Source organism: Xenopus tropicalis, chromosome 1 (genome assembly GCF_000004195.4).
Source record: "Xenopus tropicalis strain Nigerian chromosome 1, UCB_Xtro_10.0, whole genome shotgun sequence".
Lineage (NCBI taxonomy): Eukaryota > Metazoa > Chordata > Amphibia > Anura > Pipidae > Xenopus > Xenopus tropicalis.
Genome location: NC_030677.2, coordinates 42512800 through 42525848, shown reverse-complemented (window position 1 = coordinate 42525848; position 13049 = coordinate 42512800). Strand labels below are relative to the sequence as shown.

Below are 13049 nucleotides of genomic sequence, written 5' to 3'. Positions count from 1 at the left end.
TATAGCTCGTCTTAGGTTTTTAGAGTGTGGGTTTTATGTTTTTAATTTTGTTCTACACCTCTCAGGCTAGAATTTTCATCAGCTGTCTGCTTGCTAGGAGTTATTTACCATATCAATAAAAGTGGACCCTAGGGAGGGCCCAGGTTGGGAGCCCCAGGACTGACAACCCTAAGTAGATTTAACATGTCTGTGTTTATTGCAGCATAAGCTGATGGCCTTTGTGGGAAGGAGGACAATATAATTTGCTTTGTTGTAGGTGCCTTTAACAGAGCCCACACGTGTTCTGATTGTATTATTATTTGAGTGGTAATGTTTAGGCTAATGCCACACGTTGTATGTGGCGTATATTTTCGGCAACCCGAAAAACACTTGCCGAAAGTACGCGCCATACGCTCCTACCTGTGCCTGCACCTGAATGAATGGAATACGCTCGGGTGCTGGCACATGTAGCCGAAAGCCACATAAAAACATGAGATATCGGGTGCAGGCACATGTAGCCAATATCTCGTGTTTTTATGCGGCTTTCGGCTACATGTGCCTGCACCTGAGGGTATTCTATTCAATCAGGTGGAGGCACAGGTAGGAGCTTATGTGGCATTAGCCTTAGGAGTTAGGCTACACAAACAGGGCCTGCCAGTGGCCCAGCACTTGTGTTTTTATTGCTGTGGATACTGCCTGCAGTTTGTGGTCGGCCAGTTGCTGTGAGATCACAGGAAAAAACAATCCCTCTTTCCCAGCATGTGACTGACTGGGCCTAGATCCCCACTCTGTCCTGAAGGCAAGAAAAAAGATTTTATGTTTATTTTTATCTGAGGCTTGTTATTGCTGGAATTTGATTTTTGATAGGGAGCAATGGGATGTCGAGCTTATTCTTAAATATTCATGTTTTGGCAAATCTGTGATAGTTGAAACAGAAAAACGCATGCCAGTGATTGATCCTGGAATCTCGATCTTGTTACTGCAATAGGAAGATCTAAATATTGCTTACTGCTTTTAATTGTTTTTTTTTTCAATTGTTTTAAGAAGATAATTGTCCTCAAATGCAAAAGAAGCCAGACAGCTCACAAAATAGTATTAGTTGGGTGCAGCCTCTCAGCATCTGCTGTATGTATAGAAGAAACAGTTGGGCCTAAAAGGCAATGAGTGAATGAATGGTGGGAAGGGTTTGCTTCTTCCTGCAATAGCCATCTTTAGAATATACGCTAATATTAAATGTGTGTGATTACTTTACACGTTGAAGAAGAACATGGGAGGTGTACATGACAGAAGTTGGTAATGCAGACATCACTCCTGTAATATACTGCCTGTTAGTTTTGTCACTCCCAAACTGTGTCTCAGGGAAGGTCATACCTCCCACTATTCTCAATGTAAAAACCTGGGCCATTTTCGGTCACACCTAAATGAGACTTTTTATAAAATTACTTCCAATGTTCCATTAAATTGTGTGGAGGAGTTTGGGTGGCTGTGCTTGCTGAACATTAATGTACAAGAGTGCGCAAGAGGGCAGTAAACGGCAAGGAATGAAATGCACGTGTCATACAGTATTTGTTTGCTGTTGGGCAACCTGATCTGTAACTGCCTTGTGTGTAGCCTAAATAGAGCTAGGCAGTATAATGTGCTGAATCAGGCAGAGGGATAGGGCTTCCAAAGCCCTTATGTGCTGATTAATGACTTACCAGTAAAACATGTTGATAGCAAGATAAATGTGTAACTAGTGCATAAATTTGATTTTAATGTTCACTAGGGATTCTTCTTATTATTTATTTATACAGGTAAAATTTCATTGTGGACAAGCCATTTTGTCCATTTTGTGTTTTGTGATAAACCTTATCAGGCCTGGACTGGCATTTCATGGGTTCTGGCAAATGCCAGAGGGGCTATTGTCAGATGCCATAGACAGTCACCATTTACTGTGCTGGTGGGGCCTGTTTTGAATCCCAGTCCAGGCCAGAACATAATGATACCTGCAGAGGAATGTGACACTGCTCTGGCTGGGTTACTTTCAGCAGGTACTTTTTCCACTAGCACAGACTGGGTCTGGCACTTTGTGTCAGATTCCCTTCTTATTCATTAGGAGTGAAGGGAATTGGCAGTTAATGTGCAGAGGGCAGAAGAGGTTGGCTTGCCCAGTTCTCAGTCTAGTTTGACATATATATATTGCTTACAGTAGGGTGCTTACTGTGCACAGTTTGTACTTCTATGCTGGGGTGATCTACACGTGCTGGCGGTATTTTACTTATTATATTAATATAATTCTCACATATTACAAGGTTTCTTTCACAGAGGTTGATAAATAGTTCATGTCAGTCCCTGGCCTAGTGGAGCTACATTAAAAGCTAATTAACCTGCTAGTATGGGCAGTGGGAGACATGGGCATGGGGAGAACTTAAAAATCCAGCACCCTAGTGCTGTGAGGCAGAAATGCTTACCCCTAGCAGTGCCTGGTTATAATCAGTAGCCTTATCCTGCAATCCACAGTCCTAGTAATTTCTATAAAGTTTAGAAATTATCATATCTAATTTATAGATATGAATTTGTGATTAGTGTCTCTGAAGCAGATTTAAAAAAAAATCCTTGTGTGTCAGATGGAAATTCCTAGCTTTTATTTATTTTCAGGGTGGCCTCCTTCATGGCTATAGACTTGATCCGGTTTCATGATAAAGATGAGCTTTGACCAAAGATAAAGCGTCCTTGTATAAATATGTAGGTGTGTGCATTATATTCTGTATTTGTAGTAAGAGTTTATATTGCCTGCAAGGAAAAAAATTATGGCAGCTTTTATCAGCAGTGAGGTCTCAATGATACCAATATTTTCCTCCATCCTTCACTCCCAGCAGTTTTTGTGCAATTCTCTTGCTGAGAAATGCCCATGTAACCCAAACCTAAGCAGCTACTAGCTTTAATACTGTGCTCTGCTATGCCAAGTTGCTGGCAAATATCTGAGGTGTTTGTAGTGTGACCAAACCCAAATCTATTCCTTTTGTAACAGAATATAATCAAGTGGAATTTTTAGTGCAAAATCTATCTGTGGTAACCTGCTGTACAAGAAAGACATGTCATATATTTATGTAACACAAAACTTTAAGAAATACTGTTCTTGTAATTGAATGTTTAGTTTTGTCTGCAAACAGTATGAAATATTGTATAACTTAGTGCTTTGGAAACAGAGGTTTTCTTTTCCTGCTATCTTATATCTAAATGGCTCATAAACATCTACACTGCTGGTTTGAATGCATGTAGCCTGTGTTACAGTGAGAGTTAAGGCAAAGACAGATGAGGCAAATAGCCACCACAATTTTTAAAATCCAGATGCAGCGACTAATCGCCACAGCTAACCGTAATGGCGACTTGTACCATGTGGTTGTGATGGGTTTTTTTAAAAAAATCAGTCTGTCTTTGCCCTTAAGGTGCATTGGTGAAGAGATAACTATATAAATAAATTAAATCTGAACCTCTAAATTAACAAAGAACAAGAGCAGCCGTTCTGCCAGAGTGTTTAGTAGCTTGCTGTCTGGCAACAGAATATCCAGAATCCCTTCCAATCTTAATGCCAATCTCCTGGACGTGTGCAGTGCCCTCACCATTGAGATTGTGGCCATTTAAAAATTTGGAAGTGTTTAAGTGCGAGTGCATGAAATTGCTATTGAGATGAATGGGAAGTTATTCCGGCGGTTTAATTCTTGCTGACAAAGCTATTAAACACTCAAACAAATTCCTGGAATCCAGCAAATTCCTGGAATCCCTGGATGTGGCAATGCCTTAAAGCCTGTGAAATGCATGGCATGTACTCTTATGGCATCCACCTGCCTGTCCACTTTGGCACATTTAGCCCCGAATATGTATGCTGTTCCTGACCAAATGTACTGAGCAGGGTGCTAACTTGGAGCAGATTTGTGGGTTTTTTTCCCCAATGGTGGAGAAAATGGCCATGTGACATGGACCGTAATTTTGTATACGAAAGTAAACGTTTATATAAAAGGGGAACTTAGGTGGTATATTTCAAAAGCTGATTTTTTTTTCTTTAGTCGAAAAAAATAAGCCGAAGACGAGCCCAAGAGGTCCAGTTATACAAGCACAGACACCTCCAGTTGATCCTAAATCAGCTGAACTAACCCACTGCAAAGCCGTGTGTGAGCAGCAGAAAGGGGTTATCGAGAACCTGAAAAATCTCCTCACCAGCAGTAACCAAAAGTTTGAGGCACTGACTGTGGTGGTCCAACAACTTATAATCCAGGTAGGTGCAATCTAAACAGTGGGACTTTGTTGATCACAATACCATTTTATAATAGTTGTTCTATTGTGAAGAAATGGATTCTGGGACCTGACATTCCTTCTGCTTTCCTGAGAATCTGTGCACATCCACTATGAAAATCAGAGGAACTTTAAGTCCCAGAATCCATCATAATGCAAGGGAGATGTTACATTACAAAGAGGTTTGGGAAATGGTTCATCAGAGTGGCATGGTTTCCTTTCCATTTGAGGAATAGGCTGTGTTTGTGCTATTTTGGTACTGTTATTTGGTTGAAGTAAAACTAGAACTAAAATGCATGCTTTGTTTTGAAGAGCAGGGAAGCTAGCCTACAATACATAAGGACACTTTAAGAGAAACTTTTTCTGAGGGAAGAAAATGGATACAAAAGAGAATATCAGATCTACTGAATTGTAAGCTGCAGATGCCAAAAATAGTTCCCCCTCCTCCTCTCCCCTGTGGCACTGCACTATACCAGGATTGTTTAAACAAACTGATTGCCAGCTTACATATTCTTCAAAGGGAATGTGAAAACCATTCTCATTGGTATTTTGTAGTGTTTAAAATGAAAAGGCTTAATCATTAAAATACTGCCGGTGCAGGAGAACAGACTAATTCTATTCTACAAATGTTAACAGTTCATGCAAAAAAAAAAGTACAAGTGCTGAAGGACCTTTGTGAAAATTACATAACTTAGCTGTTTTTACAGGAGGTCCAAGCATGTTTCCGCGCCATGGGCCCCACACAGCAAAATTACTAACTAAATGTGTGAGATCACAAGTTTCACACAATATAAACTTGAATGTGCAGGTATAGTAGGGAGAGATGGTGCCTATAGTAGCAGTTGGGGGGGGGATAATAGCCTCTGGGAAAGGACTGTGGCTGTGGGATAGCAGGTATAGTTGGGAGAGATGGTGCCTATAGCAGCAGTGGGGGGATAATAGCCTCTGGGAAGGGACTATGGCTGTGGGATAGCAGGTATAGTAGGGAGAGATGGTGCCTATAGTAGCAGTGGGGGGATAATAGCCTCTGGGAAGGGACTGTGGGATAGCAGGTATAGTAGGGAGAGATGGTGCCTATAGTAGCAGTGGGATAATAGCCCCTGGGAAGGGGCTGTGGGATAGGAGGTATAGTAGGGAGAGATGGTGCCTATAGTAGCAGTGGGATAATAGCCTCTGGGAAGCGACTGTGGCTGTGGGATAGCAGGGAGAGAATTTTATTAAAATATATTAAACAAATACAATAAAAATATAATTACATTTCAATCAAGCAAAAAATACATATAAATCAATATTGCATCAAAAAAAAACAAAGCGTACCTCCCTCCAAAGCATCTTATTTCTTACAGATGGTTATAAAACACATATCAGGAGGCATCTTTGTTTCTTATTTTGAGACTTGTCCAAAGTTTTCCCAGCAGACCTTTTAACCTGTATTCGCACACCTGCCCCCTGACTCTCCATCACACTTTCGTCGGGGCAGGCTCTATAAGCATGGCCGGATTGCATACACAGGTTGCACTTTATTGCCTTTACACACTCCTTGCTTGGGTGCCCAGTCTCCCCACACAAAGCACGTTTCTGTATGTTACACTTTACAGCATAATGCCTGTTGGACCCACATTTATAGCATAGCCTGGGCTGACCCACATAGAAACAGACACCCCTTGCTTTCCCAATGAAAAAAGAATTTGGGAGATGCCTCTGAACATTCTGATCCACATGCAGTTTAACTTGGACTTTATACCCCCCTACCCAGAATCCCTCCTCATCAAACACCGGCTCCAGGGGGGATAGGACAGTGCACTGGCGCCGGAGCCATATGAGGATGTCTTGCTCATGCACTGTCTCTTTCTTCATGATAATGGTGACCAGTTTGGTTTCGGGTTTGGATACAGGTATTACCCTAAACCCCTCCCACACCTTGGCCTCTTTACTTACATGGTACTGCCTCCAGAACTCCTCTAACCCTTGGGATAACTTATAGCTTACATCAAACTCCATGTCTGTGACACTCAGCAAGGCATAAATGTCCTGTGGGGTAAAACCCAGCAACTACTTAATGATGTTTCTGCCCACAAACCTGCGCCCCGGGAAATCCTCCCTCTCTTTCACCCACTTAATTTTCACAACATTCCTCCTCTTATCAAACTCATCATCCTGCTCACGTGCAAAGAATCTCCTTCCCTCCCAAACACTGCCCCCCGCAGCCCCAGCAACACTCTCAGTCCCCCCTTGCACATTGCTTTCCCCAGCAGAATAAACAACATTTTTTCCTTCCCCTCCCCCCTCAGTCACACACATTGCATTACCTGCAATCACCTGCACCTCAGCTGCACCACTCTCAGCCGCTTGCACCTCAGCTGCCCCAGCACTCGCTGCCCCACCCCCTTCAGTCACACACATTGCATTACCTGCATGTACCTGAACCCCAGCACTCACCCCACTCACGGCAGCTGCACACACACTATCAGCATTGGAAAGACCGTTACTATGCACAATATCTGTAGCAATGTTACATTCTGCAACAATTTTAGAGTACTCAGTCTTTTTCAGTAGTTCAGCAACTTTAAGCAGTCTCTCAGCAGTCACATTGCCTTCCTTCATCTGCTCAAACCGCGGTTCCTTCCATGGCTCTATAACAGCCAGAATGTCTTTAATGTAAATCTCAGTCTCTTCCAGCTCCTTATTGAGGAAAGCCAACTCCCTGATGTACTGCGCTCTCCTCTCAGCAACTTCTGATTCTTTATGAGTCTATCAATGTCTCTGTTTAAATTGCTTTGTTTCTCCTCCAAACATCTCAATTCCTTCAACGCATTAATAATTGTATCATATTGAATCACAGTCTCAGTCCCTTTGTGCCCTTCCCCTGCCTTCCCCAGGGGGCCGGCAGCCATTACCTGCTCACTCTCCTGGGCCACACAGCTTCCATGCTCCTCACTGGCAGCAACCATCTCCTGGTCACTCAGAGCGCTTTCTGCAACCTCCATGGCTTCCATGCTCCTCACTGCCAGCAGCCATTTTGCAGCCATCAGACTCTGCTCTCACCTTCTGGTCTGCCTCTGTTGTAGCTCCGCAGCTCCCTGCAGTCACTCCAACACCGGCGTCCATTTCCACAGAGTCAGAGTCACTCTCCATGCTGCTTTAGGAACAGCTTTTCTTTTCCTTTCCTTTATTGCTAGTAGGGAGAGATGGTGCCTATAGTAGCAGTGGGGGTGATAATAGCCTCTGGGAAGGGACTGTGACTGTGGGATAGCAGGTATAGTAGGGAGAGATAGTGCCTATAGTAGCAGTGGGGATAATAGCCTCTGGGAAGGGACTGTGGCTGTGGGATAGCAGGTATAGTAGGGAGAGATGGTGCCTATAGTAGCAGTGGGGGGATAATAGCCCCTGGGAAGGGACTGTGACTGTGGGATAGCAGGTATAGTAGAGAGAGATGGTGCCTTGGTTGACTTTTTTTACTGCCTTGGTAAAGTCCCTGTTGAAGCAGAAACTGCACTGAGAGAGCCCCCCAGTGTTATTGTTTTGGCACTGTAAACCTACAAGAGCAGTAGGCTGTTGCCCTTGTAAAGTTCATTTTCTCCTGTACCCTAACATTAAAAGATTGCCTTATTTATCGTAGTCACAGTTAAAGCTGTAAAGCCTTTCAGAAATATAATGGGAAATAAGAACACCCTGAGCTATGTAGATTGTAACATTTGGCATTAAAGGAGACATATTGGATAAATGGAAAAAAAAACTAATTTTGTAGGCAATTATGAATAATATATGGCGCTGGTTTCACTTTGGGCTAAAATTGAATAATGTCTGCAAAAATGGCCCCTTTATTGGAGCTCCCAATAGATCCTCTCAGGTCTCTGTCAATGTTTCAAAGGAAGGGTGGGCGTGTCCTAACAGTCTCTGCCAGAAGCAGAGGAGGGGGATAGCCAATCACAGCCCTGCAGTCATACAAAGACAGGCTTCAGCTCCCTATCAGGTCAGCCTAACTGCTGATTGGTTCCTATCCTACAGTGCTAAGTGCTGCTGGCGCCCCTGCACATCCAGAGAATTTAGCCAGCAGGAAGTTTAACATATGGACAGGACTAGTGGGGTTTGAGGGGAATTTCTCAATAAATCAGTCCGAAACACAACTTCTTTTTTTTTAAGCACAATCCTTCAGTGTTTAGAGGAGTATAATTCACTGGTACATTCTTAATTTTGACATATGTCTCCTTTAAAATATCTTGTTTATGGGGTTTCTCCATAATTGCAAGGGCTGGTTTATGCTTTTGCAATATGATTTCCTCTTTTCTTAAACTATAAAAGGAAGCTACTATAAGTAAATATTATATATTTCCCATCACAAATAATGTAAGACATAAACTTTCTTGTATATGTAGAACAATTGTACCAATCTACCACAATGCTTGAATGAGCTCTACTGTAATGCTATTGGGTCATTAGCCATATACATTGACCAGGAGTTTTACATTTTACCAATACAAGTAAATTCTATTCAGTGTTCATGAGATGTTTACTGTATATTCCCCTTTAACTGATTTTCTTAGAGTATTTTCACTAAAAAGTAAGGATTGAGCTCAACTGACTGTCCCTTTCCTTTTTTGCATTAGAGAGAATGAGCCTTGCATGTTACTTTAGCAGTGATTGCCTTAGCTTCTGTGCTTTTATTAGGGTTGGTCTTATAGGGAAATATATACTTTATCAGTCCTTAACTATAGTGGCCTAAAGCTCATTCCTAGGTTAAAAGCACTTTCTTGCCACTTTGCCCTTTTCTGCAACATAATTTGCTTTCCCAAATGCCTCTGCATATTTCAGTACAAAGGCCACTTGGCTGTCAGATGATCTTCACCATGTTTGCACGCAACTGCCTTCCAGCAACTTACTCTTGTCACTCTCTCTAGTTTCTTGTTTACTGATTTTAGAAAGGGTGTTTCTGCCCTTGGCCTCTGCATTCCTGCAAGCATTCTCAAGAACTTACTCTATCTTATTAGAGCAGGTAGGAAATAACATATTTTATTTAAGCCAGTGCTGTCCAGCTTTTGTGATACAGAGTGCTGGAATGTTCCTGATGTATGTGGTGGAGTGCCAATAATGGCAGCCAGTTTTGACCACTCCCTTTTTTAAACCATACCCATGTTATTACAGGAACTTTTCTGTCTGTTTGTACTGGTATGGGGTCGTTATCCAGAAAGCCCAGGATTACCGAAAGGCCATCTCCCATAGATTCTGTTTTAATTAAAGATTTTAAAAATGCATTCCTTTTTTCACTGTGATTATTAAAGCAGTATCTTGTACCTAATCATAACTAAGATATAATCAATCGTCTTCCTCCTTATTAGAGGCAAAACAATATTACTGGGTTCATTAGATTTTTTTAGTAGACTTAAGGTACAAAGATCAAATATGCATAAAGACCCCGTATCCAGAAAACCCCAGGTCCCAAGCATTTCAGATAACGGGTCCCACAGCTGTACTACACTCACAAGGCACTGTGTCCTCAGCGCACCTATAAATGCAGAGACACCCCTAATTAATGCATGTTACTGGGTTGCACAAATTATTTTAATGAAATTGCAAGATATGCAGCCCTTCTAGCTGTATTTTCTATACGTCTCTGAATTTTCATGTGAGCTGGTAACCCTAACAGATGTTCTTTGGTGGGCCAAACCGCGTACATGTAAATGGTGATTCTAAGGAAAAAGACACATGACAGTTGGAATCTGAGTTGTGCTGCTACTATGAGGTAAGGAGAGAATTTTGGCTCAGGCTTCTGCAGCTGGGGCAGCAAAAAGCTGGTCCTGGTATCTTTAAGAGAGAAAATTCCCCCCCCCCCCCGCCCCCCGTTTGCCCCACTCTGAAGCTGGGGAGGAGCAGCATCCAAAAAGGCCATCTCAGTGATACCAGGAGTTGCAGACTGCTAATATATATTTGGGTTTTATGATGCTGTTATCAGCTGGTTGTGGATAGTGGCAACCAGGGTTCATCCTAATCTATCTCTTCTTTACTGCCCCCTAGTGGTAAAATATGAATATTCACAACCTAAAACAGTGTTCTGTCCAAAGGCATTTTCTGTCTGTTTCAGGGACAGGGGGCATGTATTATGCAGCTTGGTAAGGATGGAAATTAACCTTGAGCTTTTTCTATATACACTGTTCCACTCAGAACAACTGATTTACAAGAGATATTGCCTCAACTGGTGCACTAACAAACATTTGGACTGTGATGCCTCAGGTATTTGAAACTGCAGTGTATCATCCTTATGCATTAGCACATTTTTAGTAGTCACAGGTCTCAAGATACAAAATAACAAGTGTACCATAGCTCTTAGTGCAAAAAAAAAAAAAAAAAATAGTTTTTCTGGAGATGTCCCATCTGTGGGCAAATATCCGCCTGTGCAGAATATATTTGCTGATGGGTGTGTGTTTCCTGGAACAGTGAAAAGTATTAAATGTTTTGTTGACTTTGCTCATGTGTTAGTGTTTAAGCACACTAGAGGTCTGTGTATTGTTCTTACTCTGGATAAAAGGAGAGGAACCTTGGCTATAAAAGTAACTTCTGCCCAGAGCACTGCACATTGTGTTTTCATTTAGATCTACAGTATCCTCATGTGTCACAGGAATGCACAATGGAAACTTTACAGATCTCTGGGTGACTTTATACTTTATTTACAACCTGATCACAAAACGAACACAGAGATGGATTGTATGCAGCTTCACTATTCAAACAGACGAAACCCACCGGGTGGCGCTGCCCTCCAATAAATGCTATGCCAAGGAGTGCATAAGTAGGAGCTGAGGGCCAGGCTAAAACCTTTCGGACTCCTTTCTATTGCAGGCGGGATTGCAGCCTGTAGTCTTTTTAGAAAACTGTTTATCAGCCTAGGTTGGCAGGTGTATGAAAATGAAATCTGTGAATGCTACAGTACACGTATATGCTTCATACTAGTCTAGAGCTAAAACCCCAACTAGTAAAGCATATAGAATAGGTTCTTAAAATATTTACGTTGTCATAGCTCCAAACTGTCCCGATTTTCACGGGACAGTCCCTCTTTTGACAGCTTAACCCGCAGTCCCAGATTCTTTCTGAAAAGTCCCTCATTTCCCTTTTGATCTCCTGCACTGAAGCCAAAAAAGATACAAATTTAATTTAAAAGAATCTTTTTGAAGAGAGCCCAGAAATCTTAACGAGCATCACCTGCACTTGGAAACATTGTTTCTCACATTTAATGAAATAAGTAGCTTTTTGCAGAGAGCCAAGTTGTAACTATTAAAGGAAAAGTAACACAAAAAATTTTTAACTAAAAAATCTATTCTACCCTCCCCCAATAATTGCCCTAACCTGAAAACCATTTGTTATTTTGAATGCTTTAGAAGAAAATACCTGTTAAACTTGGCTTCCTGTCATTTGAACAAAGGCGATACGGCGATGCCGGGGAAAGTATCAGGATATGCATCAACTATGCGGCGATCGAGCCTAGCCTGACTCCTTCCTAACAGAAGTGAGGCTAGGCTTTTCACATATTTTCAAAGCTCTAGTCTGTCTTTGTGAAGCTTTCCCCATATAAAGTCATGTATCTTTTTGGCTCATGGTCCGCGCATGTGACATTAACATGTAAACATATGTTGACAGTAAGAGCATTGTTTTCTCTTGGAATTTTGCTTTCCCCAGCATGCGTGCGCCCATTGATTTCTGTTAATAAATGTTGGAATCCTTTCCCGGGCCGGTGCAGCTGCTCTGTCTCTGGAACTTGTTACACCACTCTTCCCCACATTTCTACTCACATACTATGTAAAGGGCAACTATTACTGCTGCAATAATCCTCTAAAATCAAACATCTCAAAAAATATTTGAATAAATAAATAAATAGTAAAACAGGGTTATTCAATGTTTATTATAGTCTTGCATTTTTTTTTTTTTCAATCACTGAACCCTTTAAGGGACAGTACAACCCAGTGGCATTTGCCTAATGAATACATTAATATGTCGATGTATAAAAATTTCCCTCCTTCACTGGTTTAAAACTTGAATAAATCTTTGTTGCTTGACCAGTGGCTAAGGCTATCTAAGAAGAATGCAGGCTTACACAGGCAGAACTTACTTTGATTAAAAAAAAAAAAATCGTACTTGGATTGCGGTTAGAAGAAAAAACATGTTTCTCCAGCAGAGGGCACTGGTTCCTATAGAAACTCTGCTCTCATTGTTGTGCAATCTCTACATTGGCTGCTAGACTGGAGGGTATGTTTGGTAACCTGAGTTGAGAAAAACTGAGCATGCTCAGTTAGTCAAGAGACCAAGTCAGTTCTTAAGGGCTCTGGCACACGGGGAGATTAGTCGCCCGCGGCAAAACTCCCTGTTCGCGGGCGACTAATCCCCCCGAGTTGCCTTCCCCTGCCATCCCACCGGCGAACATGTAAGTCGCCAGCGGGATGGCAGATGCGGCGGCGCGATTTCGCGCAAATCGCCCCGCCGCGTCTGCCATCCCACCGGCGACTTACATTGCCCTTAAGAACTGACTTGGTCTCTTGACTAACTGAGCATGCTCAGTTTTTCTCAACTCAGGTTACCAAACATACCCTCCAGTCTAGCGGGCGACTAATCTCCCCGTGTGCCAGAGCCCTAAGGGAGGGTACCGAGTGGGTTAGTGGGGTTGAGGGAATCCCAAGTGATTAAGGGGATGCAGCAGCCTTATTAACCTTCTAACAACTGGAGTGGCAGGTATTTAAAGATTTCAAAGAGGCTGTTCGCTGATTACATTTTTGTGTGGTGGTTTACATGTCCTTTAAGGTCTAATTGTGTGGGAA

At 42.1% G+C, this 13049-nt stretch overlaps 1 protein-coding gene across 6 annotated transcripts in view; it reads left to right on the top strand.

Annotated features, from left to right (window-relative positions):
• Positions 1-13049, top strand: part of mtus1 (microtubule associated scaffold protein 1) — a 115173-nt gene that overhangs the window by 76390 nt on the left and 25734 nt on the right. For all 6 annotated transcript variants that reach the window (XM_012969477.3, XM_012969443.3, XM_012969322.3 and 3 more), the window contains 1 exon segment: positions 4026-4234. In XM_012969477.3, coding sequence (XP_012824931.2) covers positions 4026-4234 — 209 coding nt within the window.